Source organism: Pararge aegeria, chromosome 10, assembly GCF_905163445.1.
Source record: "Pararge aegeria chromosome 10, ilParAegt1.1, whole genome shotgun sequence".
NCBI classification, from domain to species: domain Eukaryota; kingdom Metazoa; phylum Arthropoda; class Insecta; order Lepidoptera; family Nymphalidae; genus Pararge; species Pararge aegeria.
The window spans coordinates 17,438,818-17,452,581 of NC_053189.1; the positions used below are offsets into that span (position 1 = coordinate 17,438,818).

The window sequence follows — 13,764 nt, forward strand, 5'->3', positions numbered from 1 at the left end:
GATAAGAGCCGAATTTACGCGGCAGAAATTCAGTTGCGTAACTTTGTTGTTATTCAGTGTCTCGTGCGTTGTTGTGGCGTCGTGCCGTGTTACGAGTATCTACACAGTACGCAAAACAAAGTGTTCTTGATTCCGTTGTTACTTTTGAGGTGCGAAACCCGAAAAATGGTCTATTTTACACTAAAAGCAATTGCCGAGGCTTGAGAACAAGACAAATACAGAAATGAAGGTGCACCCATTGAATTCCAGGACCACATCCCCGGATCTTCGTCGACAATCGAACCGAACTTCGGTCGCGTATAATATGTTGTTATACAAAACATTGCCGCCGAATCGCTGATGAGTTAACGCGACGTAATTTCGGTTTGGTGTTTCATCAGTAATAAAATACACTGCAGACGCGGGCACGCCGAACTTCGGTCGAGTATTTTCGTTATAGTGTGTTTAAACACTAGACTGCATCATAACTTACCAGCAGGTGTGATTGCAGTCAAGGGCTTTAATTAATTGGGACTGAGTTAGATCCTGGGCAAGCAACACTAATATTTTTAGTTTGACGAACCAAGCAGATGGCCCACCTGACAGTAAGTGGTATACCATCGCCTTTAAACTGGGCAACACTGAGCAGTGAATACAAGGAACACGTCTTGCAACCTGCGGCACGTTGTCTGTCCTGTCAACCTGACGCCTAGCAGTGGCGTGCACTGTGTTTATTACCAAGGTATGCATACGGCAGGAAGAAATTGCATAAAAAGACAAAAATCATCCTATACGAGCTATATATCTATTTTAGAGTAGGCAGTTGTTTTATGCATGTATGAAGTGCACGCCACTGAAGCCTAGGAGTTAAGTCTCATGTGGAATAACACCAGCAACCACGCTCTTTAGACCGTAACAGCGTACTGCAACAATGCAGTTCTGTCACAAAGAACTGTACTACAACTAGACTGCATTTTGAATATATATTACACAAAACTTCTAAAATTTACATGGATAAAACTAGGTCCCACGAAAGTGATTCTTATAGTCCTAACCACAAGACTCACAAGTAGTTTAACTGTATGTTTAAATGGAGAAGGAGGTGAACCGCCGAATCCAACTCGGATGGGCAGCGTTCGGGAAGCTTCGTGACAGATGTCACGAAGTTTCGTCAAAAATCCCTCAGTGCCTGAAGACCAAAGTCTTCAAACAGTGCGTGTTGCCAGTGATGGCTCCGAAACATGGTCGCTAACTATGGGCCTCATAAGAAGGCTCAGAGCCACTCAGCGGGCGATGGAGAGAATATCTGTACGTGATAAAATCAGAAATGTGGAGATCCGTAGAAGAACCAGAGTTACCGACATAGCTCAACAAGTCGCGAAGCTGAAATGGCAATGGGCGGGGCACATAGATCAGAGGAGGTATGGACGTTGGGTTCCCAAGGTGCTGGAATGGCAGCCCCGCACTGGTAAACGCAGCGTTGGTCGACCCCCGACGAGGTGGACGGACGACATTAGGTGCGTCGCAGGTAGCCGCTGGATTCAAACTGCACAAACCTGTGGAATTTGGAACTCCCTACAAAAGGCCTATGTCCAGCAGTAGACGTCTATCGGTTGATATGATGATGATGTTTAAATAGTACATACGGACCAACTACTCGTGAGATGGTTTTTCGGAGTGTATGTGTTATAAATGTAGAGAGTAAAAACTTGTGATTTTTACAGGGCAGTACGTTCAAGCCTCCATCGCCGGATACGCCGGAACCTCCGCCTAGGCCGGCTGGCATGGGACCACTATCATGGTAAGATAATAATTCACATCCAAGTAGAAGGTTTAGTATGAGAGGTAACAATGAACCTTTTCTAGGAATTCCATAAAGAAATAATATGAGCAATGTTCTGAAACAAGCAAAGTAACCGTCAGTTTATTATAGTTGTATACTTTATTTACTAACTGTATTTTATAAAAGATAAAAAGCAGTCCATACTGTTAGGACCAAATAGATGATTTGGATAAGTTTAAAGTTCTTTCCAGATACTTAAATACCCGAAAAGGTTTTTTTTTGTTCCACTACAAATTAGCTCTTCACAGAAATCAAACCTCATAAGGTGAGTTACTTACCATAGTAAGTGCATCACTTACTATGGTAAGTAACTCTCTCTCTCTTAATCTCATCAGATTTCAGGGTTAGATGATAGCAGCCTTACCTGGTAGGTAGTTTATAAGCCATACTCCTACTCGGCTTCCACGCGACATCGCACCTCGCAAATATGGGGGCACGTCTTCGTCGGTAGGGTGGTAACTAGCCCCCACAAAACCAAACCAGAGAAAATTAAAAAATTATAAATTCCCAAAATTACCCCCGCTGAGGATCCGAGACTTCACACTTTTAAGACCAAAGCTATCACAAATGCGCCGGGGAGGTCGTCTAAAAGGTCCCACAACACAAGTCTAAAATGTTCAGCTTTTACCAAAGAACTTCTTGAAACTCCAGGGAAAGCAAATATAATTTATCAAAATTCATTTATTTCAAGTAGGCCTAATATAAGCACTTTTGAAACATCAAGTCTGTCTGTTTGTTGTGACTCTACCCCACCACCACCACGGAAGGCAGGTTCTATTGAGAAGAAACCGGCAAGAAACTCAGCAGTTGCTCTTTTCCAACATCAACAATTTTACATTTTACATTTTAACATTCATTTTTCTATCTTGTAAGAAATGAAAGCGGAGCCGGATGCTTCCAAGCAACCATGTTACTTAGAAATTCATCAATTGTATAGTAACCTCGCTGTAATAAATGTATCTTCTTTATTGTTTCAGATTGGAGGTTTTTCATGGAAGATATTGTATATAGTTTTATGTAGAAACTTAGACAATGCACATGTTGACGACGTATTACTTAATAAATGCCCCATCGATGTTATATAATCTTCACCTCTTTACGTAACATAAATCTGTTACGTAAAAATAGCGGGAACGACCCGCTATTTTTACGTAACAGATTTTAATACAGTTTTCAGCAGTAGTTAAGAGTGATTTAAGAGAAAGGTTTATGTGTTGTAAAAATATATGTTTTAGTTCAGAAAAGTCATGAAATGAATCAATATGATGTCGTGACAAACCTATTTTTGTACTCTTACATTGCAAACATTTGGATAGAAGCAGGCGTTACTTTGCGGAAATCCATAATATATTATGAAAATTAAGCTTAATTTGCTATACTCCGGGAACAGCAGGAGAATCTGTATGGTGTAATTTATAATTTAAAATTTTAACTTAACAATTATTCGTTGTAAAGTCAACATCTCCTGAGGATGCTCCGGTTTCGGAGCGAAACGTGCGTAGAGGGTATTTTTTTGCCGAGGATCTGTTTGGTGTGGAGTATACGGATTGAAAAAATTATAAATTACACAATATAGATTCTCCTGCTGTTGGCGGAGTATAGCAAATTAAGCTTAATTTTCATAATTGCAAACATTGTTTAAACTTGGTATACTACGGAATTTTATCACTATATATTAATCAGTCCAAGATCCCCACATAAGTATTTACATTGCGTCTGTACAAAGCGAGGGCTCGCTGGAATTATATAAATGGCCGACCAAGGGTCTTGATTTTATTATTCCCGATATCCTGCATCGATAATAGTTCCACATGACCTAATGTGACCTCGTCGGAGTATGCCGTTGGAACGGTTGTCCGTAGTTTCCATACTGCTTTAATACTGAGAACCGTTTGCCATAAAGCATTGATAATTTTAGTAGCAAACTGTCGGGCATTCTAACATGAAAATTAGTGCACTACCTAAAGGAGAACTTTGCCGATAATAATTGTATTTATTTAGATAACATTTAACTTTCCAATTTATCTCGCTTTAACAAAAAAAAAATATATATTAATTTAGATTAAAATTAGCTCCATTATTGTTTTATAAACTTTTTTAATATGTATACCTAGATGATAATTCAAATAGTAATACGTCACCAACGTCTGCAACATTATAGTTGCATTATTATATTTTCATAATTAGGTAATAATAAATAATTAATTATAAAATATTCAGTTAATTAATGTTATATTTGTAAATATTGTCTGCACTATAGAAAACAAAATATTTTTTGATTATTATTTATTGGTATTTACATCACAATTTGAGGAAATGTACGTGCCAAATTTTTTAAGTAGAAAAATATTTCTTATTTATTTTTAATATTTTCTGTCTTACACTATCATTTGTAAATATTAATAAAAAAAATCTTTATATATACAGAAACTTAGCCAATAAATAGTAAGTCATAATAATAAGATAAAAGTGAAATAAAAGTGCTAAAAATAACCGCACTTTTTCAGAGGCTGATCAAATGAAATAAGTGTTAGAATCAACATACCTTCTTAAAGTGTTGATCGGGTTTCAGAAACGTCAATAATCGTAATATTAAGTACCTCACAGTACTACCCTTTATATAATTTATATTGATAATATATAAGCGAGAGCGCAGAACGTAGTTTCCTACATCGACTGAATGCGATGGTGAAAACCTTTGAAATACTGCCCTTTTGGCGTTTATATGCGAAATAATACAACAATATTGGGTAAATATGTTTTACACACTAATATTACGCGTTCTTATTGGCTAAAATATTTTAACACTGTAAAAAAATTTGCGTACCTCGATGTAAATTGTTACTATATATATAGACGTAGATCACTTGTATGTAGACACATCACATTTTAATTTAAAAAACTAATTGTATGTTCTTAACGAATCAAATGTTCGGACGTCCTTATTGTATTCGCTAATTTGATCATTCGTTGATTAGCGTTTCATAAACTAGGAGATAAAAATCAGGGTATATTCTATTATTTCTCAAATTATGTTTTTTGTAGAAATGCGCGTCTTTATTTACGTTACTCTGACGTAATATTGTGTTCTCTAGTATAATAATTATAATTAATTCTGCCAATAAAGTGCAACGCTATGTCATTTTATAGTTATTTTTTATTGCTATACCATTAAGTATTGCCATAGTATAGAATTTTTTGTACAAATTAGTAATTGTTTTACCTAATAATATGAACTAGATGATGTAAACTTTTTTGCGTTTTATTGTAAATACTCGCTTTATTTTAACAAGTATTTTGAATTAAATACTATTTACAACGAATGAGGTATTAATAAAAATTGTATTTCATACATAGTTTTATTACTTCTGCCTTATTTATTGGAATTAATTTATATTGATTAATGAAACTAAAACAGGGGTGATTTCAAGCAGGTGTTTATTCAAAATAATGTCTCTCAGAATAGAAAATATAAAGTCACGCTCACCACTGTGCCATGGATGCCGACAAAGAAGATACTCTTAGACAACAGAATGTGTATGCCAGTTCCTTCGAAGTCGGATGCGTACACACGAGAAGCCACGCAATTATTGTGAGACATGGTCATTGATTATTTATTTATTTATTAATTAGTAAGCACAAATCCACCTTCACTAATTAACAATTAAATTATTATTCTACATTAAATTTATGAACTACACAAACAATATGTATGTATTTAAAATTAAGGTACATAAATAGAAAAGAGAGAAATACTAATTATAATAACAACTACAATAATTACTACAATAAAAATAAAACAAACAAAATATATAATTATATAATAAAAATAAATAATTATATATTACCATAACCCAAAAATTTAAAATTTATAACCATTTAAAAGAACTGTTATCCTCAATATAGGTGTCGTAGTTGCCAGCATCACCTTTCAATTTTGGTATCATAATATGTATGGCCGATTCATTAGTGCCTTTGACATGTCTACATGAAACAATCATTACCGAAATTTTACCTACTACCTTAATAAAATAAACTAAATCTATTATTTATATCTCTGTGAATTTTCTCTGTGGTGTACAATGAAAGTGTATTCATTCATTTTGAGCTTTTGTAACTCAATCATCAGTAGAAATGAATTTAAGGAAAGAGTTTGAGCTAAAATAGTTTTGATAGGAATTCACCGCCGGACACAAGCGGCACTAGACCATGGAATATGGAAACAAAAGAAGTATATCCAACTAACAGATAAAAAGTTATGTGATAATGATGTTTCCTATTAGATCCTGTCGAGAAGTCTGAAAATACTCGTATATGAGACCTTCCTCCGGCCAATACTTACTTACATATGGAGCAGAGAGTTGGGTCTTAAACAAGAAAGACGAAAACAGTCTGCTTATTTTCAAACCCCAAAATGCTTGATGGAGGGCAAATTGGAGGGGCATAGCGGCCGAGGACCTAGGGGTCGATGGAGTGATGGAGTTGAGAGGGTTGAGGGTTTTGGGAGCTCGGAGCTGGTGGGAATCAGCTTCTGATCGCCTCAAATGGTGAAATGTGCCTGACCAAGCCAAGGCGCACCCACAGCTTCGATGATGATGATGGTAAAGATATTATTCGGATAAAGTTCTTATATTGTAACAGTGGTTCAAATTGCCCATAACCAGTCTAACATTGCTTAGATATCGCGACAAAACAGTCTTCAAACACACTTCTAGCGTTCCAAGTGAAGCCAGTATTTGATTGTAAAGCGACGACATGGATTCCAGCTTTAGAAGTATCAACCTTTGGAATGTGATGTGGTATTTGTCTTTTTGCATCTGGAAATTAAAGTTGGTTTCATTAGACAACAAGGAAGTGGTCCACTGCGGCATCGGAATAATTAAATGAGCATTCTGCAATGTAAATTTTGGCATATCTAATTCAAGCTGTTTAATTCATGAAACTAAACCGTCGGGTTTCCGAAGCTCTGTGGCATTGTATGAATGATTGAATACGTATTTATTGTTTGCCGTGTGCGAAGCGGTGATAGCGCATTGGGTAGGTGCTCGGCTTTACTTTCGGGGGGCCGAGTTCGTATCCCAGATATTTTAATTGTTTAAATTAAAAACGCATATAACTCCGAAATGCTTCATAAAAGCGCACGGCGTGCACAAGGACAACACAATTGACTAGAATATTTGACTTGGAAGCCGGGAGTCGTTGCATAATTTTTTTATACCTAACCAAAAAATACCTCCCAATAGATCGGCTCTCAATATCGAGTCGCATCAAGCTAACTAGGTTTTAGCAGTTACATCAACGTACAGTACGTAAGTAAGTATAGGTATAGGTAAATAGTAAATACTTACATATTCAACTAAGCATTTCCCGGCCGCTTCGTCCTCGCTCGGGTGATTTTTATTACATTGGTTTGACAGGTACCTGTAACTTTTACGCCATTTTCTGATCTGAAACAAACAGTTTATTGTGGGCTTCTTCTTAGAACAGGCCGTTTGAACACATGCTCGTTTCAAGTTTTTTTTTTTTTTTTTTGCCCTTACTTTTAGAACACCTCCGACATGATGGTCGGAGACTGTTTTAGGTCTTACTATTTCGCTCAGTTATTGTATTTGACCTTTTTTGTGTATTCTCATTTACATTGAGGTGTAGCACGGCTTGCATGGGCAGGAGACAATTATATCTATCTTATATCAAAGCTAGTTTCAAATTTACCAACATTTTTATCAACTGATTGCACAACAATGTAAAAAGTAGATAAAAAGAAATGATCTGCAAGGCTATTCTGAATAATGCCAGCTCGATATCGAAGCTCACTTAAGTGAGAAAGATCACTTCGAAAGCGATCTCAAATGACCTTGAAATTATATTCTCAAAAAAATAACTCATTTTTACTTAAATGTATTCTATTCTAATACACTTAAAATATTTAAATTCACACGATCGCTCTTGATTACCTTTTTGTTTGACAACTTGACACGAGCTTCGAAGGGGAGTAATTTGACAATCGAGGCAAATACCTTACCGAATACCAAACATCACCGCAATGTCAAATTATCCCGAACATGCAGTTTACCTCTCCGCCGCATCTGACAGTGCGGCGCCACCTTTACTATCGAGTTAGCCGTCGAGTTACAAAAACGTCCTTCCAGAATAGCCCTGCAGAAAGCCTTCGATACGGATACGAATAAAGGAAGAATTGATTTGTTTAGATAATAATGTGTTTTCTACAAACAAAAAAAAAATTTGAGATGAAGAGTTTCCTAAAATACGCGATAAATAAATAAAAATTACAATTTATCATTATCAACAAATTACCGGAGGTTAAGGCCGTAGTCCACCATTCTGGCCCAGTGCAGATTGGTGCATTCCACACACCTTTGAGAACATTATGGAAAAATTTCAGGCATGCCGGTTTCCTCTCAATGTTTTCCTTCACACTTGAAGCAAGTGATATTTTAATTGCTTAAAACGCACATAACTTAGAAAAGTTAGAAAGCTGGGATTCGACCTCGGCACCCCGAAGGTTAAATCAAAGTCCTACCGGCTGGAATGAGTTTAAATATAAATAAATAAATATCCTACGACAATACACACATCGCCACTTAGCCCCAAAGTAAGCGTAGCTTGTGTTCTGGGTACTGAGACAGCTGATGAATATTTTATTATGAATATAATACACATTAATACTTATAATATACAGATAAACACCCAGACACTGAAAAACATTCATGTTCATCACACAAACATTTTCCAGTTGTGGAAATCGAACCCACGACCTTAGACTCAGAAAGCAGGGTCGCTGCCCACTGCGCCAGTCGGCCGACAAATTTAAATGCTTGTTAATCTAAGTTCCTTACCTCTTTTTCAATTTGAACCACAGATTGCTTTTTCTGATCCCCCTCCTCGTTGGCAGTCTTCACACATTTGCTCTCCTCGTCATAGTAAGCCATTTCTGCTTTGTTAACCTCGTTCTGATGTAAATTCATGCATTCTTTCCACTGTTAATATTAAAACGATTTTGTAAACATCGGCTCTACTATGCTGAAGTGTCGTCCTATAAAACAGCTGAGCAGTGAATACTCAGGTAAAATTATTCCTATAATAATGGTAGGAATCGTTTTACCTTAATATTCCTTTACCTTATACCTAATTATTTCATTAGTAATTGGTTTTTATACGAAATATGGAGAATTACTGTTGTCCGCAAATATGCGACCAAAACTTAGCTACTATATTTTTAAATAAATATACAGAGTGTAACAGAATTACGAAATAATATTGAAGGATGCATAAGTATATTTCATAAGGAATCACCCTGTAAAAGTTTAAAATCAAAAGAAGCATATTTATTTTTTCATACAAACGAATCCAAAACATTCTAAGTGTTTACTAACAACCCTATTAAAGATGAAAGGCTGACACGCGCATAGTACCTACCTACGCTAAGCGACGCGTAACTTATAAAGTGACAGGAGTCGCAGTTTACATTTTCATGTGATGTTAGGGCTGTATATGATTTCTTTCAGTAAAAACTATGGCAATGAAAACATTATTATGGTTTCAGTTTCAAAGAGAAGTCTCACATATAGTAAATAATGTACCTCTAAAGCATGTGAAGTATATTATTTAGTATTTCGGTGTTCATGTACTCGTTGTATAATTGTATACATTGTGTAAACTATTTATTTACAATTTTTCTGCTTGGTACAAAGAGTAAACAAACATCAAATTCAGACCTTAAATATCCCTAAAGCATTTACGTACTTGAGCCTAAGTTGCTTAACCGGCGCAACCTACCTTAGGATTGGCTTTAATACTCATAAAGTTACGCTCTTTATGCCTTGACATGTCAAGCCTGTAATGCGAAGTAATGTTGACCATCTGCAGCAGGAAGTCGGACGTCCACACCTTCATCATCATCCGGTCGCTCTTGTCCAAGTCGTGAGAGGCATTGATGTAGTTTCTATATGTTTCTAGCAATTTCGCTGTGTTTTCTGTGGTGCTCTGAAATTTTGAGGACCTTAATCATTATGATCCATTGCTGGCCCACTACAGAGTCTTCGCTCAGAATAAGAAGGGTTAAGCCGAAATTAAGTTTTGCCTATAACCATCATGCTGTGTTGGTGATCGCAGTAGATTGTAGTAGTAGCACGAAGGATGCTTATGTCCGTCATATTATCACCAGTCGCCTCGTTCGACACCCGCAGTAAGAAGACAACTGTAGGTATTCCGGTCTGTCTACCACAAGGCACACCCCATATGGTGAAAAGAGAGGAATGTGTGACATGTTCAGCACGACTAGTATGGGAGGGAGAAAATTATATCCGCGGGGAAAGGATCAAAATGTACTGTATGTATAATGTATGTATGTATTTTCTACCACAGCTTTATCCACTGAAAGAGCATTGGAAATATTACCAAATAATATATGTGTAATAATAAAGTGGTCAAAACGGCGCGTATTGTGAGGAGGTTCCCCCGCAAGCCGAGGGTTTGTTTTTTTTTTTAATAGTGTTTTTTTAATTTTTGTAAGCATTGTTAAGAATTTAAAAAAAAAGGAAAATCAATAAATGATAGAAAAAAGTGGTTAACTTCTCCTTTTGCATTTTCCGGTATCCCTTGTCAGGAGATATAATCGGGGGATATAATTTTTGTCTCCTACCTGTGCTAGCCCTGCAGTAGGTAGGTATGTAGGTTCCTTACAGACGGGGCATTTTTAGTTCACAAATTTACTTAGTAGTCACTATCACCGCACTTTAATGGAAAAAATATGTAGGTGTCTCAAATGCCGTCTATGTATATTTGAATAAAGATTTTTGTCTTTTTGACTTTGAATTACTTACCTCACAATTATATGAACTTGAAAATAAAACCGTAAGATACAGAAAACAATAATAAATAATCCTCATGTTATTGAAATTACTTATAAAGTTTATTCTAGCCTCATAATAAATACTGATCAATAATGAATTAAAAGCCATAATCGGTATAAGACTTAAAGTCAAGACTGAAGTAGGTAACGACGGCAAAAAAAAACTAAGTGATTATTAATTTATATTATTTGGATTTGGATCGAGTATGAAAATATAAATCTAGTCTCTTTCTCAGTATCTGACCAAATATTATGTAGTAATATAATATATTAAGATACATACAAACAAATCACTACGGAACTTAGATCTTTTATAAAATAAAATACCTTGAAGATTTAAATAATTAAATTAAAAAAAAATCGATAGTTAAAGCATCGTAAATACCGTATTGCAGAATAACTAATTGTAAACCTTAATTATTATAACCTAACTTATATAAATATAATTGTTTCCTTTTCATTCATTCCCGGCCTTTTTTTCTACCCCATCCCGTAGCTTTGCAAATCTCTTTCTGGGCCTCATACACCGGATGATTCGATACCAACTCGTACAAATATTCCTTTTTTTACATTAAATGGCTTTATCAATTCAGATTACTGTCATTTTGTATTCCCACTCGAAAATAAATCGATGAAAGAAGATAACTTAGGAATTCCTGCCTAATTTAAAAAAAAAACGTACGGGCAAAGGCAGTTTTTCTAACATAAGTAACAAATTCTTCCGTCTTTAGTTACATTTACGGTACTTTATTTGAAGATTATGTTAGCGTTATGTATTTTTTCTTTCTGTTGTTCTTTATGTCTTTTATTTTCAGATCTTTATTTGCTGACGATTGCGTTGCATTGAATGATAAACTTTGACACTGCAATAGATATAATGAAAACATTGAATGAAAAACCAAATATTATATCTATCACTTATCTGCAGTAGTACATTGAGCATTTCAATATTTTAAACAAATTGTTATTTCAATTATTTTATATATAAATAAATAGAATTCTAAAACAAAAATGTACTTGGCCAAAACGAGCAGAATATGTTCAATAATTTCAGTAAAAAATTTAACCTTAAGAACCCTTGCATTTAAACAATATTATATAACATAACAAATAACAATGTTATAAAGAAATTAATTCATTATATTTATTATATTCTTTACTAGCTATTCGTGACTTCGTCCGCATTTGAGTCGGTTTATAAAAATCAAGCGGGATTATTTGCTAGTTTCACACAAGATATTTAGAAAAAATATCAACTTTATCATATCAAGCCATTTACGGCCCACTGTAGGGCACGGGTCTCCACCCCCAATGAGAAGGGGTTAAGGCCGTAGTCCACCAAGCTGGCCCAGTGCGAATTGGTGGACAGAACGTTATGGAAAACTCTTTGGCTTGTAAGTTTCCTCCGGAAGTTTTCATTCACCAGTAAAGCAAGTTAAATTTAATTGCTCGAAACGCACATAACTCCAAAAATTTGGGTGACGGGAATTAAGTAATATGTGCGTGACGAGGAGGGTACCTTCATAGTACGTAGACCTACTATTGTTATTTATAAAGACAATATCGTTATTGAGTAATATTTTGCCAAGTTTAAGACAAAAACCTCATTACAAAAGAAAGCGATTTCTACAAATTAACCTAAAGGGTCCCGACAATGTTTAAACAAATAGCTTGTTCGCATAATTTTTCGCAAACAGGAGAACATTTGAATTTGAATTTTACATTTTTCAAGGTGGCCATGAAATGGCGAATTACAAATTAATTTATTTTCACAAGTCCCTCAATGTGTTTATCAATAACCAGTCAAATACTATGTATAGGTACAGTATGAAAATAAAAAATCTAAAACCTCTTCGAAACCACCGCCGCGAGGTACAGTTCGTAAGATGCTGGCAGCATTGCCCCTTTGGATGGCCAAACTAATTCGTTGGCTGAGGTAACTGCCCGCTCTAGGAATTATTAAATATAATATGACATAAACTAAACTGATCATACAACTTTTCCAAGACAAAAAAGATTTGTCAAAATCTGATATCTTTAGGACACTCTAATTGTTTTTCGGGATTAAAAACAGCCTTAAGTCTAACTCAGAGTGTCAACTATAATTTGGATTTGAATCGTTTTTGTGTGATGCGCTAACAGACCGACAGCCATATATAAATTTAAAAAGAAAATTGTTTTTTGTTCTATATTTTTAACAAAACTTCCGCCAATTTAAATTTTAAATTTATTTCATGTCTGTCTGTCTGGAATCATCCAGTTACAGTCTTATTATATGTATAGATTTGAACACAAAAAAACAAATAAAAAAGTAATAGAATCACCAAAGACATTATCGCTTGGTAAAAATCTCTAGTAATAGAAATAAACGATTTTATCTAATATGCAACAGTTAAAGTGTTAGACGTGACGATAAAAATAAAATATCAGTTTTAATTTAGTTAAAAGTTTATTAAAAATATTCATTTGGTTAAACTTATAAATATTAACAACAATAATCGGATAAATTAAAAACTTTAATTGTTTAATGTAATCCCAATTAAATTTAATCTAAAGATTATTGGATTAAATAAATTAATTTATTACGACTATCACAGTGAGACTAAGTACGAATACTATTTTTGCTAAATGAACACAAAATATTTATAAGAAGGGGTTAGACACACTGAGACATTATTATTATTGTAAGAGAAGGTACATATTTACTAAAAGTTTTCGGCCATTTCTTCAAGGATAGTACTCGTAGTACATAAGATATTAAACTTTATTTCTGAGCTTTCTTTCAATACTGAACGTAAAAATACGTGCTATTTTTTACGTTCAGTACTTCATTTTTTAAACACTTTTCCAAATATGTATGTTATTCTGTCGTGAGCTTTTTGACTAATAATTTGTTAAAAGTTAAAAAGGTCAAGATCTTTTATCCCAGTGTGAATTCACCCCATATATCAATAATAATAAAAAAAAACAGTAATTAGTGGCCAGTAAATAGTTATGTAACAAGTAGAGTTAACAAAAAAGTTTTAAAATCATGAGTACCTAATTATATAAAATTTAGTTCTACAAGTTT

The 13,764-nt window shown here is 34.7% G+C and overlaps 2 protein-coding genes across 4 annotated transcripts in view; one reads left to right on the plus strand and one right to left on the minus strand.

The window, feature by feature from the left end:
- Window positions 1-3,206, plus strand: part of LOC120626701 (cadherin-87A) — a 74,837-nt gene extending 71,631 nt beyond the window's left edge. For 2 of the 3 annotated variants that reach the window (XM_039894330.1, XM_039894332.1), the window contains exon 36: window positions 1,704-1,784. In XM_039894330.1, coding sequence (XP_039750264.1) covers window positions 1,704-1,784 — 81 coding nt within the window. Of the gene's footprint in view, window positions 1-1,703; window positions 1,785-2,799 lie in introns of those variants that run through there. The other variant, XM_039894331.1, reaches the window with a different exon arrangement.
- A 2,466-nt stretch (window positions 3,207-5,672) lies between these two features.
- On the minus strand, window positions 5,673-10,770 carry LOC120626809. Its single transcript, XM_039894558.1, has 5 exons — window positions 10,666-10,770; window positions 9,620-9,826; window positions 8,680-8,820; window positions 7,171-7,269; window positions 5,673-6,639 (listed from the first exon to the last, which is right to left on the minus strand). The coding sequence occupies exons 1-5, from the start codon at window positions 10,729-10,731 to the stop codon at window positions 6,433-6,435; spliced, it is 720 nt and encodes a 239-aa protein (XP_039750492.1). The 5' UTR covers window positions 10,732-10,770; the 3' UTR covers window positions 5,673-6,432.
- Window positions 10,771-13,764: the final 2,994 nt, after the last annotated feature.

What these genes read in the sequence shown, in the direction of transcription:
- LOC120626809 (XM_039894558.1), bottom strand. Translation starts at nt 10,731, where the DNA reads ATGAGGATTATTTATTATTGTTTTCTGTATCTTACGGTTTTATTTTCA. An exon ending in TGGTTCAAATTGAAAAAGAG is followed by an intron (nt 7,270 to 8,679) that starts GTAAGGAACTTA and finishes TGTTTGTTTCAG; the next exon opens with ATCAGAAAATGGCGTAAAAG. An exon ending in GGAAATGCTTAGTTGAATAT is followed by an intron (nt 6,640 to 7,170) that starts GTAAGTATTTAC and finishes TTTAATTTCCAG; the next exon opens with ATGCAAAAAGACAAATACCA.